General features: G+C 36.2%; 3 protein-coding genes across 3 annotated transcripts; all 3 read left to right on the forward strand.

Annotated features, from left to right (window-relative positions):
- Positions 1-9,818: 9,818 nt before the first annotated feature.
- LOC126799644 (ribosomal protein S19, mitochondrial-like) lies at positions 9,819-12,539 on the forward strand. Its single transcript, XM_050526885.1, has 4 exons — positions 9,819-9,900; positions 11,433-11,512; positions 11,625-11,701; positions 11,867-12,539. The coding sequence occupies exons 2-4, from the start codon at positions 11,441-11,443 to the stop codon at positions 12,153-12,155; spliced, it is 438 nt and encodes a 145-aa protein (XP_050382842.1). The 5' UTR covers positions 9,819-9,900; positions 11,433-11,440; the 3' UTR covers positions 12,156-12,539.
- A 264-nt stretch (positions 12,540-12,803) lies between these two features.
- Positions 12,804-16,263, forward strand: LOC126799484 (protein APEM9). Its single transcript, XM_050526692.1, has 6 exons — positions 12,804-12,968; positions 13,052-13,204; positions 13,458-13,535; positions 14,170-14,455; positions 14,534-14,838; positions 15,298-16,263. The coding sequence occupies exons 1-6, from the start codon at positions 12,829-12,831 to the stop codon at positions 15,425-15,427; spliced, it is 1,092 nt and encodes a 363-aa protein (XP_050382649.1). The 5' UTR covers positions 12,804-12,828; the 3' UTR covers positions 15,428-16,263.
- Positions 16,264-16,462: 199 nt separating this feature from the next.
- LOC126799189 (LOB domain-containing protein 2) lies at positions 16,463-17,748 on the forward strand. The gene is made up of 2 exons (XM_050526329.1): positions 16,463-17,247; positions 17,461-17,748. Exons 1-2 carry the CDS (start codon positions 16,599-16,601, stop codon positions 17,520-17,522), a joined length of 711 nt encoding a protein of 236 aa, XP_050382286.1. The 5' UTR covers positions 16,463-16,598; the 3' UTR covers positions 17,523-17,748.
- The last annotated feature ends 1,854 nt before the right edge of the window (positions 17,749-19,602 follow it).

Raw genomic sequence — 19,602 nt, forward strand, 5'->3', positions numbered from 1 at the left:
TTATATATCATTCCTTATCTAGAAAAACTTATACTAATTAGGACAAGATACACCGGAATATTACAGAGAATAATTCTCCTACAACACTCGCATTTGTATCTCGATCCTAGTGTGTCATGGTGCATAACTGTTGTGTCGGTAAAAACCTTGCCAAGTAAAATAAAAACCTCTTGGGTAAAATAAAAAACTTGATCGAAGGGAAAAAGAGCACAACACACCAACTATAATTTAAGATAACATGTGGTATAGACTCCCTCTGAAGCCTGCAAAACAACTCTCCCTAATCGGTAACTCAATCTCGAAGTTTAGATAAATAACGTATACGAACGCCCTTCACATTCTTCAAAAGTAGCAATGGGTCAATGAATTGAATATCAAATCTCGCCAAAAATTCTTAAATCATACATGTATACTAATCCGTACATGGATCAAAAGAAAGAGAATTGCATAACAACTCAAAACAAGTGTTTGCAATGAAAATCAGATTCACGTGTAGGATGAACCATAACAGTCATAACATCTTTCATACAATAGGTATGGATGAACCATAAACATTTCTGGAAGTTAGATACCCGTGGCTTTTCTAGTGATATATGATTCACAACCTAGTTCATTCAGAGTTGATCACATAGCGTTGTCTAAGTTGACTCAACTGCAATTTCCGAACAGATTCGTCATATTGTACTATAACAGCTATAACTCATTCAATATAACAGATATGGTCAAATGGTTGGTGTTCTTGGAAAGTAGAGACATAGAGCTTTCCAATGATACTAAATTAACCATTTTCCAACAAGTGAGCTACCCTATCGGTCTCGTGGAATTTGACATACAAATATGGGCAGATTCTGACATCGCTTCATTAAAGTGTCTTTTGTGTTGGGATATAGGATTTGATGTCATAACGTGCTGTGATCAAGCATTGACATATGTGTGGGCGCACTCAGCCATCATCTGGCCTTATGATTTTAAACCGAATGAGATGTCGAGTCAAGTATATTACAACAAGTACATGCATACACATATCGTACTTAAATATTAGAAGTTTCAACTCTTAAGACTTATCATCGCTCAAACGGCAGAAACACGTCTTTTCCTGACTTCGTTGATTCATGGAATACTTGTAGGCATCGGTTTAACGTCCTTACTGCCTTTAGCCTGATGAATAGCATGCTCATCACTTTCGAGACCTATTATTCTCAAGATCCCTTCATTCTAAGTACAGTTGCATGCAATATTGCATATTCCCAGGCAGTTATGGGTACAATACTTATGCGTAACGAGGGCCCTAGCTATAAGCTATAACCGCTTAATTGTCGCTCATGCGCACATCCATTATGCAGAATGAACATGGGGTTATGGGATGTTCAACATCTATCCTACCATGCAATAAAAAGTTTTCGAAGTGAATTCTCCTGCATTATCTAGTGTAATAGACTTGATTGGATGGTCAAGGTGGTAAGCTCTGAGTTTTAAGCAAGGAGCTTCAGAATTGCAGCATTTGGCTCTTAGTTCATCAAGAGTCCAGCACACTTCATTTTAATATCCTTACCTTAATCAAGTTATCGCGCTCCATGGTCTGGAGTCACTTGAATTAGGTTAAAACTAATTTATTCAGGATCTTTTATCTACATCTCTTAACTTAGTCCCAACAGAGATGATATGTGACCACAAGCTGCAAATTCAGTTGTTTTGAAAACCACCTAACTAACAAGGATTATGACAACAAATTGTCTCATATTTGATTCCAGGGCGTTTTATCAGAGAGTTTGCGCCATAAGGTGAGTTTAAACTCTTTTATTTCTCACTACGCCTAACAAAAGTATAACCGATATGATTTATATGTGTGGTGTTGGCATTACCCAACCAATGACCTATCTCTTTGTTAAAACTAGATCCTATGGCTTTCTAGGAGGTTGTGGTGGCGATGTAGGTCGATCATCACTATCAATTCCTGCTAGATAGCACTTTCCATGTAGGCCAATCTGTAATGTTGAAATTTTGCTTCAACATAGTATGTATGTATGATTCGACATTAAACTCATTCAGCATCGTCATTCTTCAAGATCTTATTTAGATTAGTATTGACATTGAGGCGTCCCCCAGTGATAACCATCATCCAAGAAAACAGACGATTAAGTATTATTGATCATAGATCAAGTTGTGTCATCACTCGCAATCAACAAGTATTATTGAACCAAGTTGTCTTTCTACACTTTCGTAAGAGCCACGGGCTGGTGATAACATCTATCACATTTGTGGAGTCACCACGTCACCAATAAAGAGTGACCACATGTCCATCTGTCAGACATCAATTATTACAAGCATAGTTGCAGTTGTATCTCTAATGTTGTCACTTGTATCTGTAGGACTATTAGGAACATGATGAGGCACAGTGGGACAAACCACGACAAAACCAAGTTGTTGAACTTGAACAAACTTGTTCTTCTCTCCCCCTAACGACGGGGAGACTGGCTCAACAAAAGTGACTAAACGAGATCGTCTGTTAAAGTCTTTATATAAGCAAGCGGACATAGGCGGAAGTTCATGTTCTATTCAAAGATAAATTCAACATCAATTAACCCATCATTATGTGCTTATGAAGGCGCAATTTGGCATATAAAATATGTTGACGATAAACTGTTAACATAATTTGTTAACAAACATGCATATTGCTAGACTTGAAACACTAACATTTGAATCGTTACAACTGTAATGTCAATGATGGTGGTATAGATGGATACCGTAAAACAAGACATGCTACAAGCTGTAGCTTATGGTTTGAATTGTTGGTTCATTGGAAGCTTAGGCACATCAACAACCAATACTGAACCTCTGTTTTATACTTCCTTAAATGGTTCATTGACTTCCCGAACTCCGAATGCTACGAAATTTTAGGAACAAGTAAATATGGGTGTTAGGAATCCAATGCCACCAGTCTCATTATCGGAACCAGTAAGAAAAGTACCGAATCAGCCAGAATGGTGCTCCATAACATCCAAATGTTATGGTTTGAGTTTAACCATGATATATGTATCACCACAACATACTTTATCCTCAAAATGAATCATGATAAGCCATTTCTGGCTTTCATCTTATGTCATATTCTCTTTAGCGTAGGAGGGTGTATGACACTCCTAAATTTTACTAAAGAATAGACTTAGAGATTGAGCATAGTCAATGAAGGATCGTAGAGGAGGCTTATGCACTTGTTAACGCATATATTACATCTCCATTACTTTGAAGGAATTTTATTGATCCTTTTAATGTATTTGCTCAAAAGAATAACCTAAACGAGTCATTGATTCATTATTCCGAATCATAGTACCGTGAAAGAATACCATTCACACTATTTCAACTCATAAGATACGCTACATCATTTTGAATCGATACATAAGAACTCTTTCACAATGAGTTTGTAGGTGATAAACAATATTGACACAAAGATTGTCGTCAAGTAGCTTATCGTCTCATCAATTTTTATATATAGTATCGTTATGAATTCATCAACGTAGACAACTACTATGACAAAAACCCTTTCATAGAGTTCAATTGCTCTCTTGATGCATAAAAACATGTGACTTGAATTCTAAAGCCATAAGACATTGTTATCTTCGTAGTCACAATGGATTAAAAATTAAATCCATTAATAGCTTTAAATTCTTCTAGCTATGCACTCAAAATCTCTTGAACATATTTATAAACAAGAATATATAGACAAGTAGTCTTATGTTAAGACATATAAATATCACACTATAAAGCTCGGCAAGTGCACTGATATAGTCCCAAATGGCCGCATAATGTTACTTAAGGATTTTAGACCCTCAAACATCATTCACGAGTGATTTTGACATGAAAATATTATGTATATACACTATAAATCCAAATATATAGATCGGTGTTGCCTAGGAATACCCAAAAAGAGTTGTCGGCTTAAAAAAAATAGAACCAAAAAGGCTAAGAGTTCGTGAAGAGGCCGTGCGAGGGGGCTGTGGAGGCCGTGCGGGGGTCATGCAGGGGGCTGCGGGGGGAGCCTTGCAGTGGGGCTGCTGGATGCCTAGGGTTCGAGATAAGAGCTTAGCCAATTTTTGATGCCATTAGGGGTAAAATCGGGCGGCAGACAGAACATCTTGGCGATACTGCCAATGTTGAAACTCACGAACCTGTTATAGTTTGCCACTCCCCTAATCTTATACGACCGTTAGTTCAATTCGAAATTTGTGAAAACATCACCATATTTTAAAACGGTGGAATATAGAGTGCATTACATGACATATAACACTACAAATCATAACCACAACAAGGTGGAAACATGTCATAACAAGACATCAATCAAGGCTTCATCATGCCAACGAGGCATAATTATGTTACAACAAGCATTGTCAGTTCGAAATACAGCTGAGAGCAAATGCTCATGGCTCATAGTCCTTCGGAATTTTGAAATGCTAGTTTGCAAAGTTTTGATCAAAATCAATAGATGATGACCTAATCCGCCAAAGATTATGGAGAACCGAAACAAATGTATACTAACAACATCAAGGATCATAAAAAGTGTGCATTGCGCCACACAAAAATCGTGTAAGTCTTACTAATGCGATAATTTAAAATGTGGTTTTATGTAGGTAGTGTCATGTAGTATGTAATGCGTTACATTACATTAACATATTGTTTTTGATAATGAAACCATAATTGCATCGCGACATTCTCGTATGTTCATTTACTTGAACTTCATGAGAATATATAACCAACAATTGTATTGAGATCTTGACCATGAAATTAATTCAAAGTGTAATGACTAAGTAACTATAGTCACACTTATGCGGTGAATATATTCACAAAAACTTGGGAAAATACACGGATTTATAGTCATTCAAACTATTAACCGAAGCATTTATGCATCATTATTTTCTTTTAATAACCGTAATGTATAATTACTTTGAAATTTGTAATAGTGAGAAAATATTCTCATGTTCTTCCATATAATGAGTGTATTGTTTCAAGAACTTCTCATATCTCGCTAATGTATATTTTGACCATAATGTTTTCGTCACTCAATGAAATGATGTTGCAGCAAAAGATATTAATCTGGACTAGTTGCATAAATATATCCAACATGATTATGTCAAATTTTCAGGCACATGTCACTACACCATAAAAAGCATTTAACAACATGCAATGTATGTTGTCAAAAGTAATTGACAACGTTTCGCGCATGTTGTAGATGTCAAAGTCTTTAAAAGTCCTTTAACAACACGACTTGCACGTTGTAAAAAAGATATGATGGACATTGTTGTATTATTTTAACAACACACATTGTTTATTTTCGTAATCTTTCAACAACAAACAGAATGCATGTTGTGTTTTTTTACAACACACATTGCATGTTGTTGTAAGTTTATGGTTGTACTTTTTAACAACAAGTTATGCATGTTATTGTTCGTGTTCAACTACATGCCCGACATGTTGTTGTAAGGTTTCTACAACACAACATGTATGTTGTTATTTTACTGAATGTGTTGTTATAGCATTTTAATATAATTGTATATCACACCCATTTTGCTGGGCTCTTATAAGATTTCTTACAGTATCCCTGAGAAAATACAAGTCCTAAACAAAACAAACTATATGAAATTAAAGAATCCCAGTTTTGATATAAAATGCTAATATTCTAAGAAGGCAGTCCCGCTGCATGGTACCAATTTGATACACCATGCCAACTTTATAGTCGTTGTTGTTGCTGCTGCAGCACCAGATGAAATTCTCACCTGCAAAGTATCTGAAAGATTAATAATGTCTACAAGATATTAAGTTTAACTTGAAGGCCTTCTTTTAGCGCATGCAACTTACCAGTTTCAATTGCTTCCTCACTGGATACCTACATTATATCAAAAACAAGAGCTTGGTTGAGATTATATAAATATCTAGATACACTCAAAGGAAGAAATTCCAAGGATAAACTAAAGAATCAGGAGTGAACATTATTACATCCTAAAACTACCAAATCATGTTGGTCATCTCAATAACACATGATTTATATATCCTTTCCAATCTATAATAATATGTATACGGTCCACAAAGTGAACCTTATGACCATCCATGTAATTGATATGTTATAAATCTAAAATGGTGGTGTCAGCAGAACACTAGCATTAAGCTAAAATATTGTTATTTAAAGGGCTAAATAAAGTTTGTATCACTCAAAGTCTCAATATCATCTTTAAAGAAACAAAACTTAACCTGAATTGCAGGATTGGAGATATTTTTCTTAATTTTATGCTACCCTGAATATGGGCCTTGTTTCCAGATTTAATCCCACCAAGACACCATATTAGCGTAAGATGATATTCATACTTTGCAAATAGAAAAGTACAAAGTGAAAAACACCCTATTCTTTTAATCAACAAATATCGATCGCATGTAAATAAAAGAACTTACAAGGTATTGAGCTTCAACCCCGGTACTTCCACAGACAAAATATCCTTGGTTTTCCATATCATAACTATCTATAAGCATGGTCAAGGTAAACATTCATCATAAGAGTAAAAACAAGAATCATGCGAAAGCCCACTCAAAACTTCAAGTTTTAATAGCAAAGCAAAGCCAAGCAAGTCAAAGGCGCTGAGGACTATCTTTCCAAATATCAAAGGCATCAAGACTTCAATATAGTAGTGAGATGAATATAATCCTGCTAATATATATATGCCAAGGGAATGGGGTATTCGATTTGAAATACAAAAATGAACAGTGGCACCAAAGATCAAATACAAAACCTGAATACTTGACGTATGTTGTACCACTCAGAACTTCCCAATCTTGTAGTCAAAATATAACATCACAATTACCACATTACTTCCACAAAATATTTTCTTTCGACAACATCATTTCAGATATTGAGAATGAACGATGCTGAACTGAAATACAAAGGGAAAACCAAGTCATCACAAAGCTTACTCCAGATTAGTTCATACTTCGTAAGTTATTTTGTTCCAATCACAAAGATACCAAACATGAGAAACAAACTTAACTAAAACCCTTAGTTACAGAGGGCAACAGCAATATGAAACACAATACTTCATTTCTTAGGGATCGAGCAGATCCAACCATAGACAAAACGAAATTAACGAAAATTAATTAACTACACCAAAATTAATTAACGAAAAGTAATTCATTGCTTGTCTAGATCATTTACGCAACACCAGTAAAATTCCAAACTCTATCAACTCAATTTCTAAAGCCCACTCAAAACCACACACAACTACACCAAAATTAACGAAACTAAACAGACAAGAAAGCAAATCTGAAACATTACCTTGAAAAGTAGCTTTTCCAGAAGTGATGGCGGATGCTCCGCCGGTTGATATTTGAATGACAAACAGAAAATTCAAAGTAAGTGAGAATTTGAATTGAAATCGAAGCATACAAATCAAACAACAAGAGAAGAGAACTGCAATAAGAGGATTCAGAACATACCTACAGCTTCGATTAGATGGAGCTCAATCTGATGAGCTCAATTTTAGAGAGAGAAGAAGAGAAAAATTTTAGAGAGACGAAGTCAGAATTTTTTTTGTTGAGAGTAAATAAATGCTTTCCTTTTATATGAGATGTATTTTTTAGGTCTTTTTGTTTCATTTTTGGTAGAAAAGATATTCTGATCAATCTCATAAAAATTTAAGCACGATTCTTTTTCTATTTCCCCTTTTCCCTTTCGAATTTTAAAGAGAACCATATCACAACGAGCTACATGTTGTCATTTTTCAAACATTTAACAACATGATGCATGTTGCTTTGTAAAAACATTTAACAACGTGTTGCGTGTTGTTAAATTGAAGAGAACCATATCACAACGTGTTGCATGTTGTTATCTTTGAAACATTTAACAACATGTTGCATGTTGTTTTTTATAAACATGTAACAACGTGTTGCGTGCTGTTATTTTGAAAGCCTTTAACAACATGTTTTTCTGCTAGTTGTTAATATGTTGAATCGACAACTTCCAAATAACAACACGCATAATGCGTAGTTGAAAACTAGATTAACAACATACCAATGATGCATGTGGTTGAACATAACTTTTCACAACGCACAAAATAAGCAGGTTGTCGAAAATAGTAATCAACAATGCTCTAAACGCGCATGTTATTATTATAATGTTGTCGTATGTCATTTTTCTTGTAGTGTGTTGTGATCAACAAGAGGGAAGATTCATTAGTATCAAAATCCAATACAACTTCCAAGTACTAAAGTAGGTCAAGTCCCAAATTATGGTAACTCAATTTTAAACCGTGACAAATTCCGTCACAATGGTATAAGTGACAATTTTCGTCACAAACCAATGGTATAAGCGACAATTTCCATCGCAAGCCGATGTTTATCCCATTTTTTTTCAAACTCGTAGCTACACACAACGGCAACGGATGGTAACAGCGGTACACCAGGGGAATCATATCTCTGTATACCACCTGAGAAGCGAAAGAATCAGGTTGAAAAGGAAAGAGAGGTTGAAAGTCCCCGATGAAAGACAAAATTCAGAATTATTTAAATTTGCATGAAAGCAACAACGTTAATTAAAACATACTTGGTTGTTTGCTAGATAAATAACATATAAGTGTTGCTCTTGTTTAATTTCTACGATCATGCTTGATTCCATATTTCCACGAATATGCGGCGAAGTGACACTCACCATTGCATTTGTTTCGTCGTGCGATTAATTTCATGGAAACAAAACATATGGTTAGTTAAATTCACCATATATAAAATCAATAAAATAAAAAAAGAATTACTGAAGTAAATAAACTTTTACCCTTGAGGCAAAGTTACCATGCCTCTTAACCATACTACTGATTTACCTAGAGGTGAAAACCTCTCTTGAACTGAGCCGGGTAGGATCGACACTTCAACTGGGTTGGATCCAAAAAATCTGGATGCTGCTGTTGCTCGTGTGACCGAAGTCTCAAGGATCGACGATGGTCGTCGTTGCTATGAGTTGGGCTGCGGATGGTGCCAGAGAAGTCATTGGTGTCGCAAGGAGAAGTCATCGGCGAGATGTGTATGACGCCAGTTCTGGGCAAGAACCGCTGGTCCATCGTCGAGGTTGACGAGGTGGTAGGCGATGCCGAAGGATTTTGCCATCTATTTGGGTTCGATGGGTGCGCGTAGGACTGAGGTGCCAGATCGGCGGCGCCATGTCTCGATAGAAGACATGTCGGCGAAGAAGGGGGTTGCCCAGAAAAGATTTCTTTGTGCCCTCTGGTCAAATCGATTTTGGTTTTTTTTTTCAGCAGAAACTTTTCTTATTCTTCTATGAAATTTTTTCCTAACAGAAAAGAATTTTTCAAAAATTAGGGTTCTTGGCTATTAGACACATGACTAGAACTACGTGTTGATAACGTGTTACAGAAGAATATAATACGCATCAAAATAGGGAGAAAAAATAATTTTTATTCATTGATAAATAGATCTTATATATAGACATTACATTGAGTATCATGTTAAATAAGAAATTATATATCATTTTTTATCTAGATTAACTTAAATTAATTATGACGAATACACCAAAAGGTTACGAAAAGTAATTCTCTTACAACACGGATCAAAATTCGTAACATGACAAACTATGTGAGTCATATTTTAGCAATTTGATGATGAAGTTGTAACGTCAGAAAACGTCATAAATTTATTGTAATAGTGTATCACTACACTGGACCTTTTTTTTCATATTTAAATAAAATGACAATGTGCTACAAAATGTGTGATATGTCGAAATAAGTGGGAAGCCGGGGGTTGTAACAAAAAGAAATAAAAGAGTGAGACCTCTCGAACAGACTCTGCGCCTGTTCTGTGACTTCTGTCTCTCTGCACAAAGCAGTGTTCCCGTCATTTGGGCTGGAGGCTTGGCATCGGGTAAGTCATAGCACTTCTCTGTTGATTGAGTTAAGGTGCTTCATAGTGTTAACTTAAACGATGGTTGTACTTGTGAACTTGTAAGATGAACTGAATCATGCGTTTAATTGAATCGAGTTATGGGTTTGATTAAATTTTGGGAAATGGGTGTGACTAGCTTGGTGGGTTTGATATGATAGAGAAGAAAGGAGAGGCCTGATGCGTCAAAGAACTGGGAATCACCTGGATTATGATAGTGATATCTTTCTTTGCTAAGCTTTTTCAACTTATGTGGATTTCTATGTTTTACAGGTTCTGTGTCTCCTTTATTTTGGAATCTAGGTTGTTAATCACAAGTTTTTGAAGGTACAATGCACATTGAATCTTGGAAGTATGTACAGTTGATGTATTTTTGTTTTCTGTGTATGTGCTTCTTTCCCCTCGTAGAAATGTTGATTACTTCTCTGTTCATAATCAACATTGTTTTGCTGTGCTTACACTAAGATTCCTATTAAATCGAAGCATCCCATTCAACTATATTTATAGTAACTGACTATACATGTTGCTAAATTTCAGACCTAGCTACATGACTTTGGTGCTTTTGATTTTTTGCATTAAGTTTTTTGCTGCCTTGATGATTTGATCGGATTAACTTTCTTTTCTACTCTGATGTCATGTGCTCTAACTACACCATAATCCAACTTTAGGAGCTCATTTGAGTATTATTAGATTAAGGGTAATAGTTGAGAGTCATCATTGTACATGAATGAGTTCGGTTCTTCTCTGCTGTTATTGTTGTGGTTTTGAACATTGTCACTTGAAGGGATGCCAAACATGTTCTTAGAGAATAGGGTATATATATCCCCAGAAGGGTTATCTGTTCAAGTAAATTGGTTCTATCTTTGTTTTGCATTGATGATCGGTAATGGTAGAAAAATTAGATTGTGGGAAGATGTGTGGGTGGAGGAATGATCTGTTAGCCCGTGTTTTTCTAGTGTTATGTCTGGTCAAGACTCTGATTCAGCAAGATGGGTTGTTCATGAAGTGTTCTCTGTTGCTTGTCTTACTAGAAAAGTCTAGATGGACGACTCCAAAGAGGACTTATGTGCATCTTTTAAGTGCTTCTGGTGTTACGAGTACTAAATTGTTAGACTGCTCGAGTGAATAAGTTAGACTGAAGTTACTGAACCCAAGAGTTTTAGTCTGGGTTTAAAAACAATAGGGTTCCAAGATCAGTTTAATCCCCCCTTATTTGGGTCCTGATTTCGTTAACTCAGTGGAAAAACCCCATAAAACCCTATTTGATTACAAGTATGCAGAGGTATGGTAGTGTGCAATTCCTAAACATAACATTCAATCTGTTTTCATTCTTTTGTTTGTTTGGATTGTTCCATCGAATTGTACATGTTAGTCTTACAGACCAGCAAGAGATTGGTTCCATGTAGCATAAACCAAGTTTGCATCAATCGAGACCCTGCTAGTTTTCTTCTCTTAAAAACATTTATCTGTATATTTCATGCTGGAAAAATCTGATTTCAATTGTGATGTAACAGAGGAAAACATGGCAAAGCATCTGACTTCAATCTTCAGCCATGGTTGGGCTCAGAAACTCCTCCCAACATTCTCCAATAAGGTTAGTATAATGCACATATCTATTAGTCTGTATTTTCATACGTTATATATGGATCTGACGGTGATTACTGGATGCCATTGGTGTAATCTTGGTTGGTCAATGCGGTATATAGCTGGAATCAGGAAAGGCTGTTTCTGTGGGACTGGGTGGACATGGTACAGCGGGTTACAGTACGCAAGTTAAGCAAGAGTATGTTTCTTTCAGCTATTGTTCTATCTTTCTCCTATTTGTGAAGATATCTCATCACCTTGATTTTTGTGTTTGTTTGGTATTTTTTTCACTTGGCCTTTGTTATAGAGATCAAAGAGATTACTAAACTTATGTCTGAGATGTTCACTGGATGGATTTGTGCAGATCTCATTATTATGACGGTGCCTTTGTGGATGCATTCCTGATGAAAATGAAAAATAACAAAGAGCTTCTTATGAACAAGAAAATCTGGTCCCGGAGGTCTACTATTTTGCCGGAATTCGTTGGCTGCACTGTACGTATATACAATGGAAAAACTCATGTTCGCTGCAAAATCACAGAAGAAAAGGTCGGTCACAAGTTCGGAGAATTTGCTATGACTCGGAAACGGAGACTTCCAATGAAAAATGCTGCACCACTAAGAAAAGCGAATAAAACCGGCAAGAAAAAGTGAATCTCTTGGTCCATACGATATGCATATGGAATATAGCAGTCAAGAAACCAGAATATCTCCAATGCATTAGAGAAAGCCTCCTGATCTAACATTTCAGTTTCACTCCTTTTCATCTAATAAGATCAGGTGTGTACTGGAATCGAAGTTGCACTACCACGCATGGTCATTGGTTGGAATTTGTTTTTTTTTTCTTTTTTCCTTAATGATTTTGTGGAGGGTATTAGAGGGCTGATGGAAAGGAAGCAATCACTTCTATAGGTTTACAATAGTTATTTGCATTTACAATTTTGTATCAAATTGATTTAGTTTCATTTGTTTCTTTTCAGCCTGAATTTTTCCTTTTTGGTTTGGAAGAAAGTTTAACCACAAGTCTTTGAAGTTGTATGAATGGTTCATCAATTGTATTATCAAATTGATCATATTTAAAATGTATCAAATGCGACTTACCTACAAAACTGAAATAGGGAAATCAAATATTTATTGGTATTTATCAATTGATCATATTTATTGCTTACATAATTGTAGTTATTGGTAATTTTGTAATTTATCAACGAACAATTACAACTTTGACCCTCCGAACTCAACCGGTTCGAAGTCTTAAAAGTGCTCGGAGGATCAGTTGTGGCCTGAAGAAGCTGTTGCAACTTCTGCTACAAAGAAACCAGAAAGACAAATGAACACGGAGGCAGAAAGAGAGAGCCCCAATAGCAATGGGTCGTCTTCGTTCGAGGTAACCCACTTTTCAATTCGACAGAGAAACGACGACACGGGTTCCACAGCAACAACCTGGGAACAGATTGAAACTTCGGAAAGGTGAATTATAATCCGTTTCTGATTGTATTGTACATAAAACACACTCGTCTTACTCGTTCTGGACTTGTTTACTTGTGTTTCAGCTACCTGGTTAGCTCCATGTACGAGGAGGCAGCCTTATTAGCTTCTTCTATTCTCAAACAGCTTTCGGAACACAGTGAAGACTTTGAAGACAGAGATGACCTGTTGGAGTCCGCTGGTATGGTGCTTGTGCAATCTTTGAAACAACTCGGAAGGTATGATGTCACATATGTATTTAACTTTGTTTTAGTTTCATATGCTCAATCTTATTTTCTGCAGTCTATGTCGAAAATAATGGGGCTTCGTGTGCAATGTGTTCATTCGATACAATTTATGCTGATTCTTTGGTTGATGTCGATCTTTTTTCATAGATTTGATCTCCTTATACTATTTACTCATTATTTATCTGTATTAACTTGTCCTGCTAATCTGTTTTGATCATGGATGTGATGTAATTTGGGTTCGCAGGACACCAGGGATTCTGAATGAGCTCAAACTGGTATTTGCTTCCATTCCTGCCATCCCTGTTCAAGTTCTTCTTACTGGGTATTTTTCTTCTCTTGCTCCAGTTACTCCATTTTTCTATTCTAAGTCTTTCTGTGATATGAATTTCGGATTTTTAGGATATTTCTTAATTGTAACCGCCAACAGTTTTATGTAAATTGTAGTATGTTTAAGGTGTTTAGATAGCCATTGGTCGAATTACAAAGCCAAATTTAGGGTAGCCTTGTTACAGCTCCCTGTTTCTATGCATAAGTGCAGTGCTTATGACCTATTTTTTTATTTTAGTTTATTTAAAAGAGGGAGCTTAGGAAAAATCAGTCTGAAAAACTCCCCAGCGTTTTTATTGAATGAGGTTTTGAATTGAATGATTTTTTCTTCATAGGATAGGATACATACATACATACATCTGTCCTTCTCTTGGAGCAGCGAACACAAAGGTGTCCTAGTAGATGTACTGTAAAATTTACAAAACTGAGAAAATTATCTTATTTCCTTCCAAGTTAGAGGAGGGCCCCCATTATATAGATGCTTGGTAGTCCTACCTTTTAGTTTGAGTCAGTAAAGTACATCCCTTGTTCATGCGATAGTTTATAATACTCTTACACCTATAAGAGTTTGCTAAAAGCATCAGTGGAAAAGCTCCATTTTTATTTTTCTATTTCATTGTTTTTGTCAGGGTATGCTTTTGTATTTCAGAAGGTAATTATTCAGGTGTTAAAGAATTTTTGGAAGTGTTCCTTAGAGGTTGGAATTTTGTGGATGGACAATATTATGTTCATGTTGGTAAAGAAGACGGTGCAGATTATACAAAACGATACAATGGACATTCTGTCTTGGGAGTTGATAAGTATTTAGAAGTAGTTGAGGTGTATACTTTGAATCTGCTGGGAACCATAATGAATGACGTTGATCTTGCAACTTCTTGGGTCGAGAATGCTAAAATACCAGAGGACAGAAGACAGGTAAACATACGCATGCATCTATTCTTAAAAGAGAAGCAAAAGTTGAATCCATATTGATCTATCTGCACCCTTTTCTAGGTACTTCTGAGGCGATTACACTCTCTGCATTCAATTAAAGCCACCAAAGCATCAGAGGACAACTATGAAGTGCCATCACCTGAGGGACGTCCAAAAGCGAAATACCCTCTAATCAGAGATCCTGCTCAGAATCAAGCAGTTTTAAACTTGTCTAAAAAATTAGAACCATGCTTCTGGTGGTTCCGTACCTTTACCCTGAAGTTTGGGAATATGCGGATGGTATTATCAAATGGAAAGATCACCCTGGGCTGCTTGATTTTGCTCATATCTTATGTTTTGCAGAGAAATCGAGCTAACTTAAAGAGGTGAGAAATAATTCTCTTCCATACTTGTTATGTGTGCATCCAATACTGATGGTCAAATTGTGATATTATTTTTCACATCTTCAGCTTCAAAATGTAATATGAATGATCTTGCTAATTTTGGCAAAATGGATCTGATCTTACTTAGATTGTAGTGGAAATAAGAGAATATTCACCAGAAGGACTGAATACTCTTTGCTTTCTCTCAGTTCATGTCGTTGTTAAACTTCCATTGCTTTCAGTATATCCCACTCTTAAGCAAAATCCTTCCACCTTAGTTTCGGAACAGTTAACAATATGAAAACATCCATTACAATTGAGAACATGTTGAACAGTCAATTGTTTATTGAGAATGTGTTGGTTCTCATAATTCGTTATTCAGTTTTCCTAATGTTTCATTTTCTGTAATATGTACACTACATTATATCCACAGCATCTTTCATAAATAAAGTTCTTTTGCAGGATTGTTCAGAGACAAGCTATGTCAATAAAAAATGCTCTAGTAGACGTGTGGCAGCTTGCATTTTCATACCAAGTGAATCCTTTAGCTGCTGTGCAACCACTGGCTGCTGCAGCAAGGTCAGGCCAGTGATAACTCTGTCAAGGATACTCAATAGTGCAGGGTCTTAGAATCATCACCAAACAGCAGACATAGCATGAAACAAACGCGTATTGCTTGTGCTCTTTTACCTGGTCTATAGTTTCACATGTTCCATTTAACACCTTTCCTCAGTTCAAGTGTCCTTTCTTATGGCTTTTGTTGTTCACACAATACGGGCATATTGGGCAGATGATTGAATAAACGACATCCTTAATAATACAAGAAACACCCCACTCTGAAATGAATGAGTTGAAGTTGTTCGTTAGCGGCTACTGCTTATATTCAGCATACAAAATCTGACACTTTCAGATGAATACATTCATTTAATAAGGAAAAAAGAACAGAATAGGTTGTTCTTGTAAGTCTAAACTCTAAACTCTAAACTGTGCGACTCTTTATTAAGTGATAATCTGTTGAAGTCCTCCGCATAGGGCATCAACTCCATCTTCAATGTCTTCGTTAGTTTCTTTCATTTTTGTGTTTTCGCAATCGACCGGTCAGCCTTCCAACCCGGGTGAAGATCTGCTGGTTCTTTTCTTTTAATTTTTTTCCCCTGCAGATTGGGTCGCTCATACGAGTCCCTCCACTTTTCAATAGAAGCAGGCAGGTTCAGTAGTAAAACAGAAGTGCAAGATAGCTCATTGCGGTAGAGGGAAAGGGGTCTTCAAGAGAAAAATACTCATGCGCAAGTAGACTATGTAAAACATATTTTCTGATAATGATCAATATTGTATGCTTAATTATATTCTGAAGCACTTAAGGGTTTACCTCCCATTAGAAGATAGTTCCCTAATTATTTTATTCTTTTGGTAGTACTCTTTTTCTTCCCATGAGCTACCTAAATCCTGTTCAACTTACACACGTCTCATTGTTTTATATACATCACAAACCTGCCAATCTTTACGTGCTTTTTTTAGACACATTTGAACCTTCATGTAGACTTCTAGATAATTTCATAATCCTCGTTATTTATATCCAACATTGCCTTTTCATTCGCATCAGAAAAAGGGTCAAGGTCTCTGTAAGCTTCTTGTTCTGTATGTTTGTTTACGTATAAGTTACTTCAATGACTTTTTACTTTTGAGTAATGCTTCTTTCAACATGATTTAAAGAATTGCTATTGTTTTGATTGATAGAAGTTGATATATCATCTATATATAGGATGCAGAGGGAGAGTAGTGTCACACCAGGAGCAGTACAGGCATGTGCAGCATGCAAGCATCAAAGGAAAAAGTGCAGCGAAGGCTGCACTTTGGCACCATATTTTCCAGTGGAGAGGAATCGAGAGTTCCAAGCAGTGCACAAAATTTTCGGGGTTAGCAATGTAACCAAGATGGTGAAGAATGCCAATGAAGCAAATCGGAGAAAGGTTGTCGATTCACTGGTATGGGAAGCTCTTTGCAGGCAGAAAGACCCGGTGCTTGGTCCTTATGGAGAGTATAGGATGATTTTCGATGAGCTCAAGACGTATAAAAATCATGAGAACCAACCAGTTCCTTTGCAAGTGCAAAATGGCATGTGTTACAAATCTCTGTCAGATTTGGTTGCTTGGAACCATGAAAGTAATGGGATTAGCAATGGCATGAATGGAGGAAATGGAATTACTACTAACAGTTTGGATTATGATCTTCAGGTTAACGAAAACGTCAGAATTGATTCAATCCCGCCATATGGTTATCCTTTAACTTGTGAGCTGATTGCAGCAGAGAAGATAAAGCGAGTGAAAATGGCTGCTGATTCCATTGTTGTTCCTGTAGTACACCAGCAGGGGCATTCTATCAACAACATTAATCAGCAATACTATATTTCAGGTTAATAAAGTTCCACGTCGTATGCAAAATATTGTATGTATTTCATAAATTCATAATCGTTGTGATCAAGACAATTTAATACTCAAGAGAGATCATTCACCAGAATTTGTTAGAAATTAGAATTCATGATGTTCTTGTAGTTAATTTATCTATAAATACTGATGTTCCATGGCTAAGCTGATGAAAATTCTTCTGATTTTGTTTAAATCTTAGGTCAACTTAATCAAATCATTGGGAAGCCATTAGAACGGACAACATGGGAAGGCGGACCGTAATAGATTCCAGGGTTGATTGATGAAACAGTTTCCTTACTGTCTCATAATCGTACACTGCAACTAGAAGAGAATATGCAGGAGGCTGGCTAATATATGTGTAATTCTCCTGTTCCCATAATTTGTTACTTGTAAAATGACATTTGCTTTTCTTGCTTGGTACAATTAGCTGAATCAAAGGTTGGTATGTGTATCGAGTTATAAATGGCTTATTCTGTACATGCAGAAATTAAACACTTGCTTATACATGTGTAATTCTCGACTTCACAAGTTTATTCAATCGACTTTCATGAAAATATAATAGTTCAGCTGATGTCCATGGACCAAATGAATTGCTAGCACAGAAGAGACCAACGTCCTCCCATGAAGAACAAACTGAAGAAAAAGTTAATTTCCTCTACTTGCTGATTTTCCACCAGGAATGTGGATCGATAATAAAGGAAAATGAGGCAATGAGTTCTTCTAGCCTTTTATCTAGCTTAAGAATGACGATGGGAAGAGCTGATAATCGATATGTTTATGCTTGAACTGTTTGTTTCAAAGTCCATAATCATTTAGCTTTATATCACAAAGTTATTAAGTTCATCTGATGACAGATTGATAGAAAATCCTACTGGACCGACGACGAACACGTGATTTGATTGATATAAACTACAGTACTTCTAATCCTGATTGAAGGCCTTTCAGAAATAAAGGTCAGCACCCAGAAGTAAAAAGACTAACAAAGAAACATCAGAATCCCCTTTTGTAATTTATGTTTCCGAAAAAAAAATTACTGACATTGAACAATTTGTGTGGTGAGCTTAGATACTATATCAAATCAGTTAAATAACAAAATTTTAAGCTTTGGACATAAGTTCAGCCATGCATGAATTACCACTATTGCACTACAGAAGCTGGTTTAGAGTTCTTCAATCCGAACAAGCAAGTGAGGTCAGGAAACATAGGAGCAAGAACCCTAGGCTCTGGAGCCATGAAATTTACAATCTTCTTATGAACATTATACCTGCCAAAGCACAATGCCATTCTCAAAAGTCTGGGCTAATATGCTTGGTGAAATTGAAGAACAAATTGCAAAAATTTCGGTGGAAATGCATTAAAAAATCTATATTTACCTTATTTTACGACTCTTTGAGGCTCGTCTATCGACAATCTTCCTCTTCTTAGACTGCATCTTTTTCAGAGAATAAAAGGCTGACTCTGTTGATCACAATGGTAAAGTTTAAGATCACTGTTACTTATGCTGAAAATGAAATATTTGGAGCTACTAAGATATTGTTTCCATTTGGAAAGGTTTAAGAACTTGAAAACAAGAGGCAATAATTGAATAGCAGTAGAGCCAATTCAGTAAAACATCCAGACAACATTGACATTCATACTACAAAATACAGAAAATCCAAATTATGCCCCTTGTCTCTGATTTAAAGTTGGTTGGAGGATTGCTGGTAAAACTTTGAGTCATCCAAAAGTTCAGCGTCACCATCAGCTTGTGCAGCAGCATCAGGTAATTCCTGTCAGATTAAAGGAACAAATTACCCAATTTGCATAAATTTCCACACAGGTTTCCGAAATAACCAAAACTAAGTACATATAACACCTCCCCCCACGCCCAGAAAAAAAAAACACACACACACACACCAACCAGAACAGATCTAAACCAAATCAAGAAAACATGTGACTGACCTGATATAAATTTTCTTATCACAACTGGCCTAAACATAAAAGCATAATGCCAGCCTTTATCTGATGCATTATAAGTACAGTATTATGAAAAACCGCACAACGCTCTATATCAAAGTGGCATTGGAGAGAACCTAGACATATGACTGATATAAGGTTGACCCATGATGGTTTAAAACTAACAGTTTCCCTCACCAAAGATTGCACAATGCATCACTATCACAGTGTGTAGTGAATCGGTCAACAAGTTAGTCAGAGAAACAGAACAAGCACAGCAAACCAAGAGAAACAACCACAAAGAAAAGAACACAGGAACACAGATTTAAGGTGGTTCAGCAAATAGTTTTGCCTACATCCACCGGACAGAAACACACTTCCACTATGATAATAATGGGTACACAAG

Source organism: Argentina anserina, chromosome 6, assembly GCF_933775445.1.
Source record: "Argentina anserina chromosome 6, drPotAnse1.1, whole genome shotgun sequence".
NCBI classification, from domain to species: domain Eukaryota; kingdom Viridiplantae; phylum Streptophyta; class Magnoliopsida; order Rosales; family Rosaceae; genus Argentina; species Argentina anserina.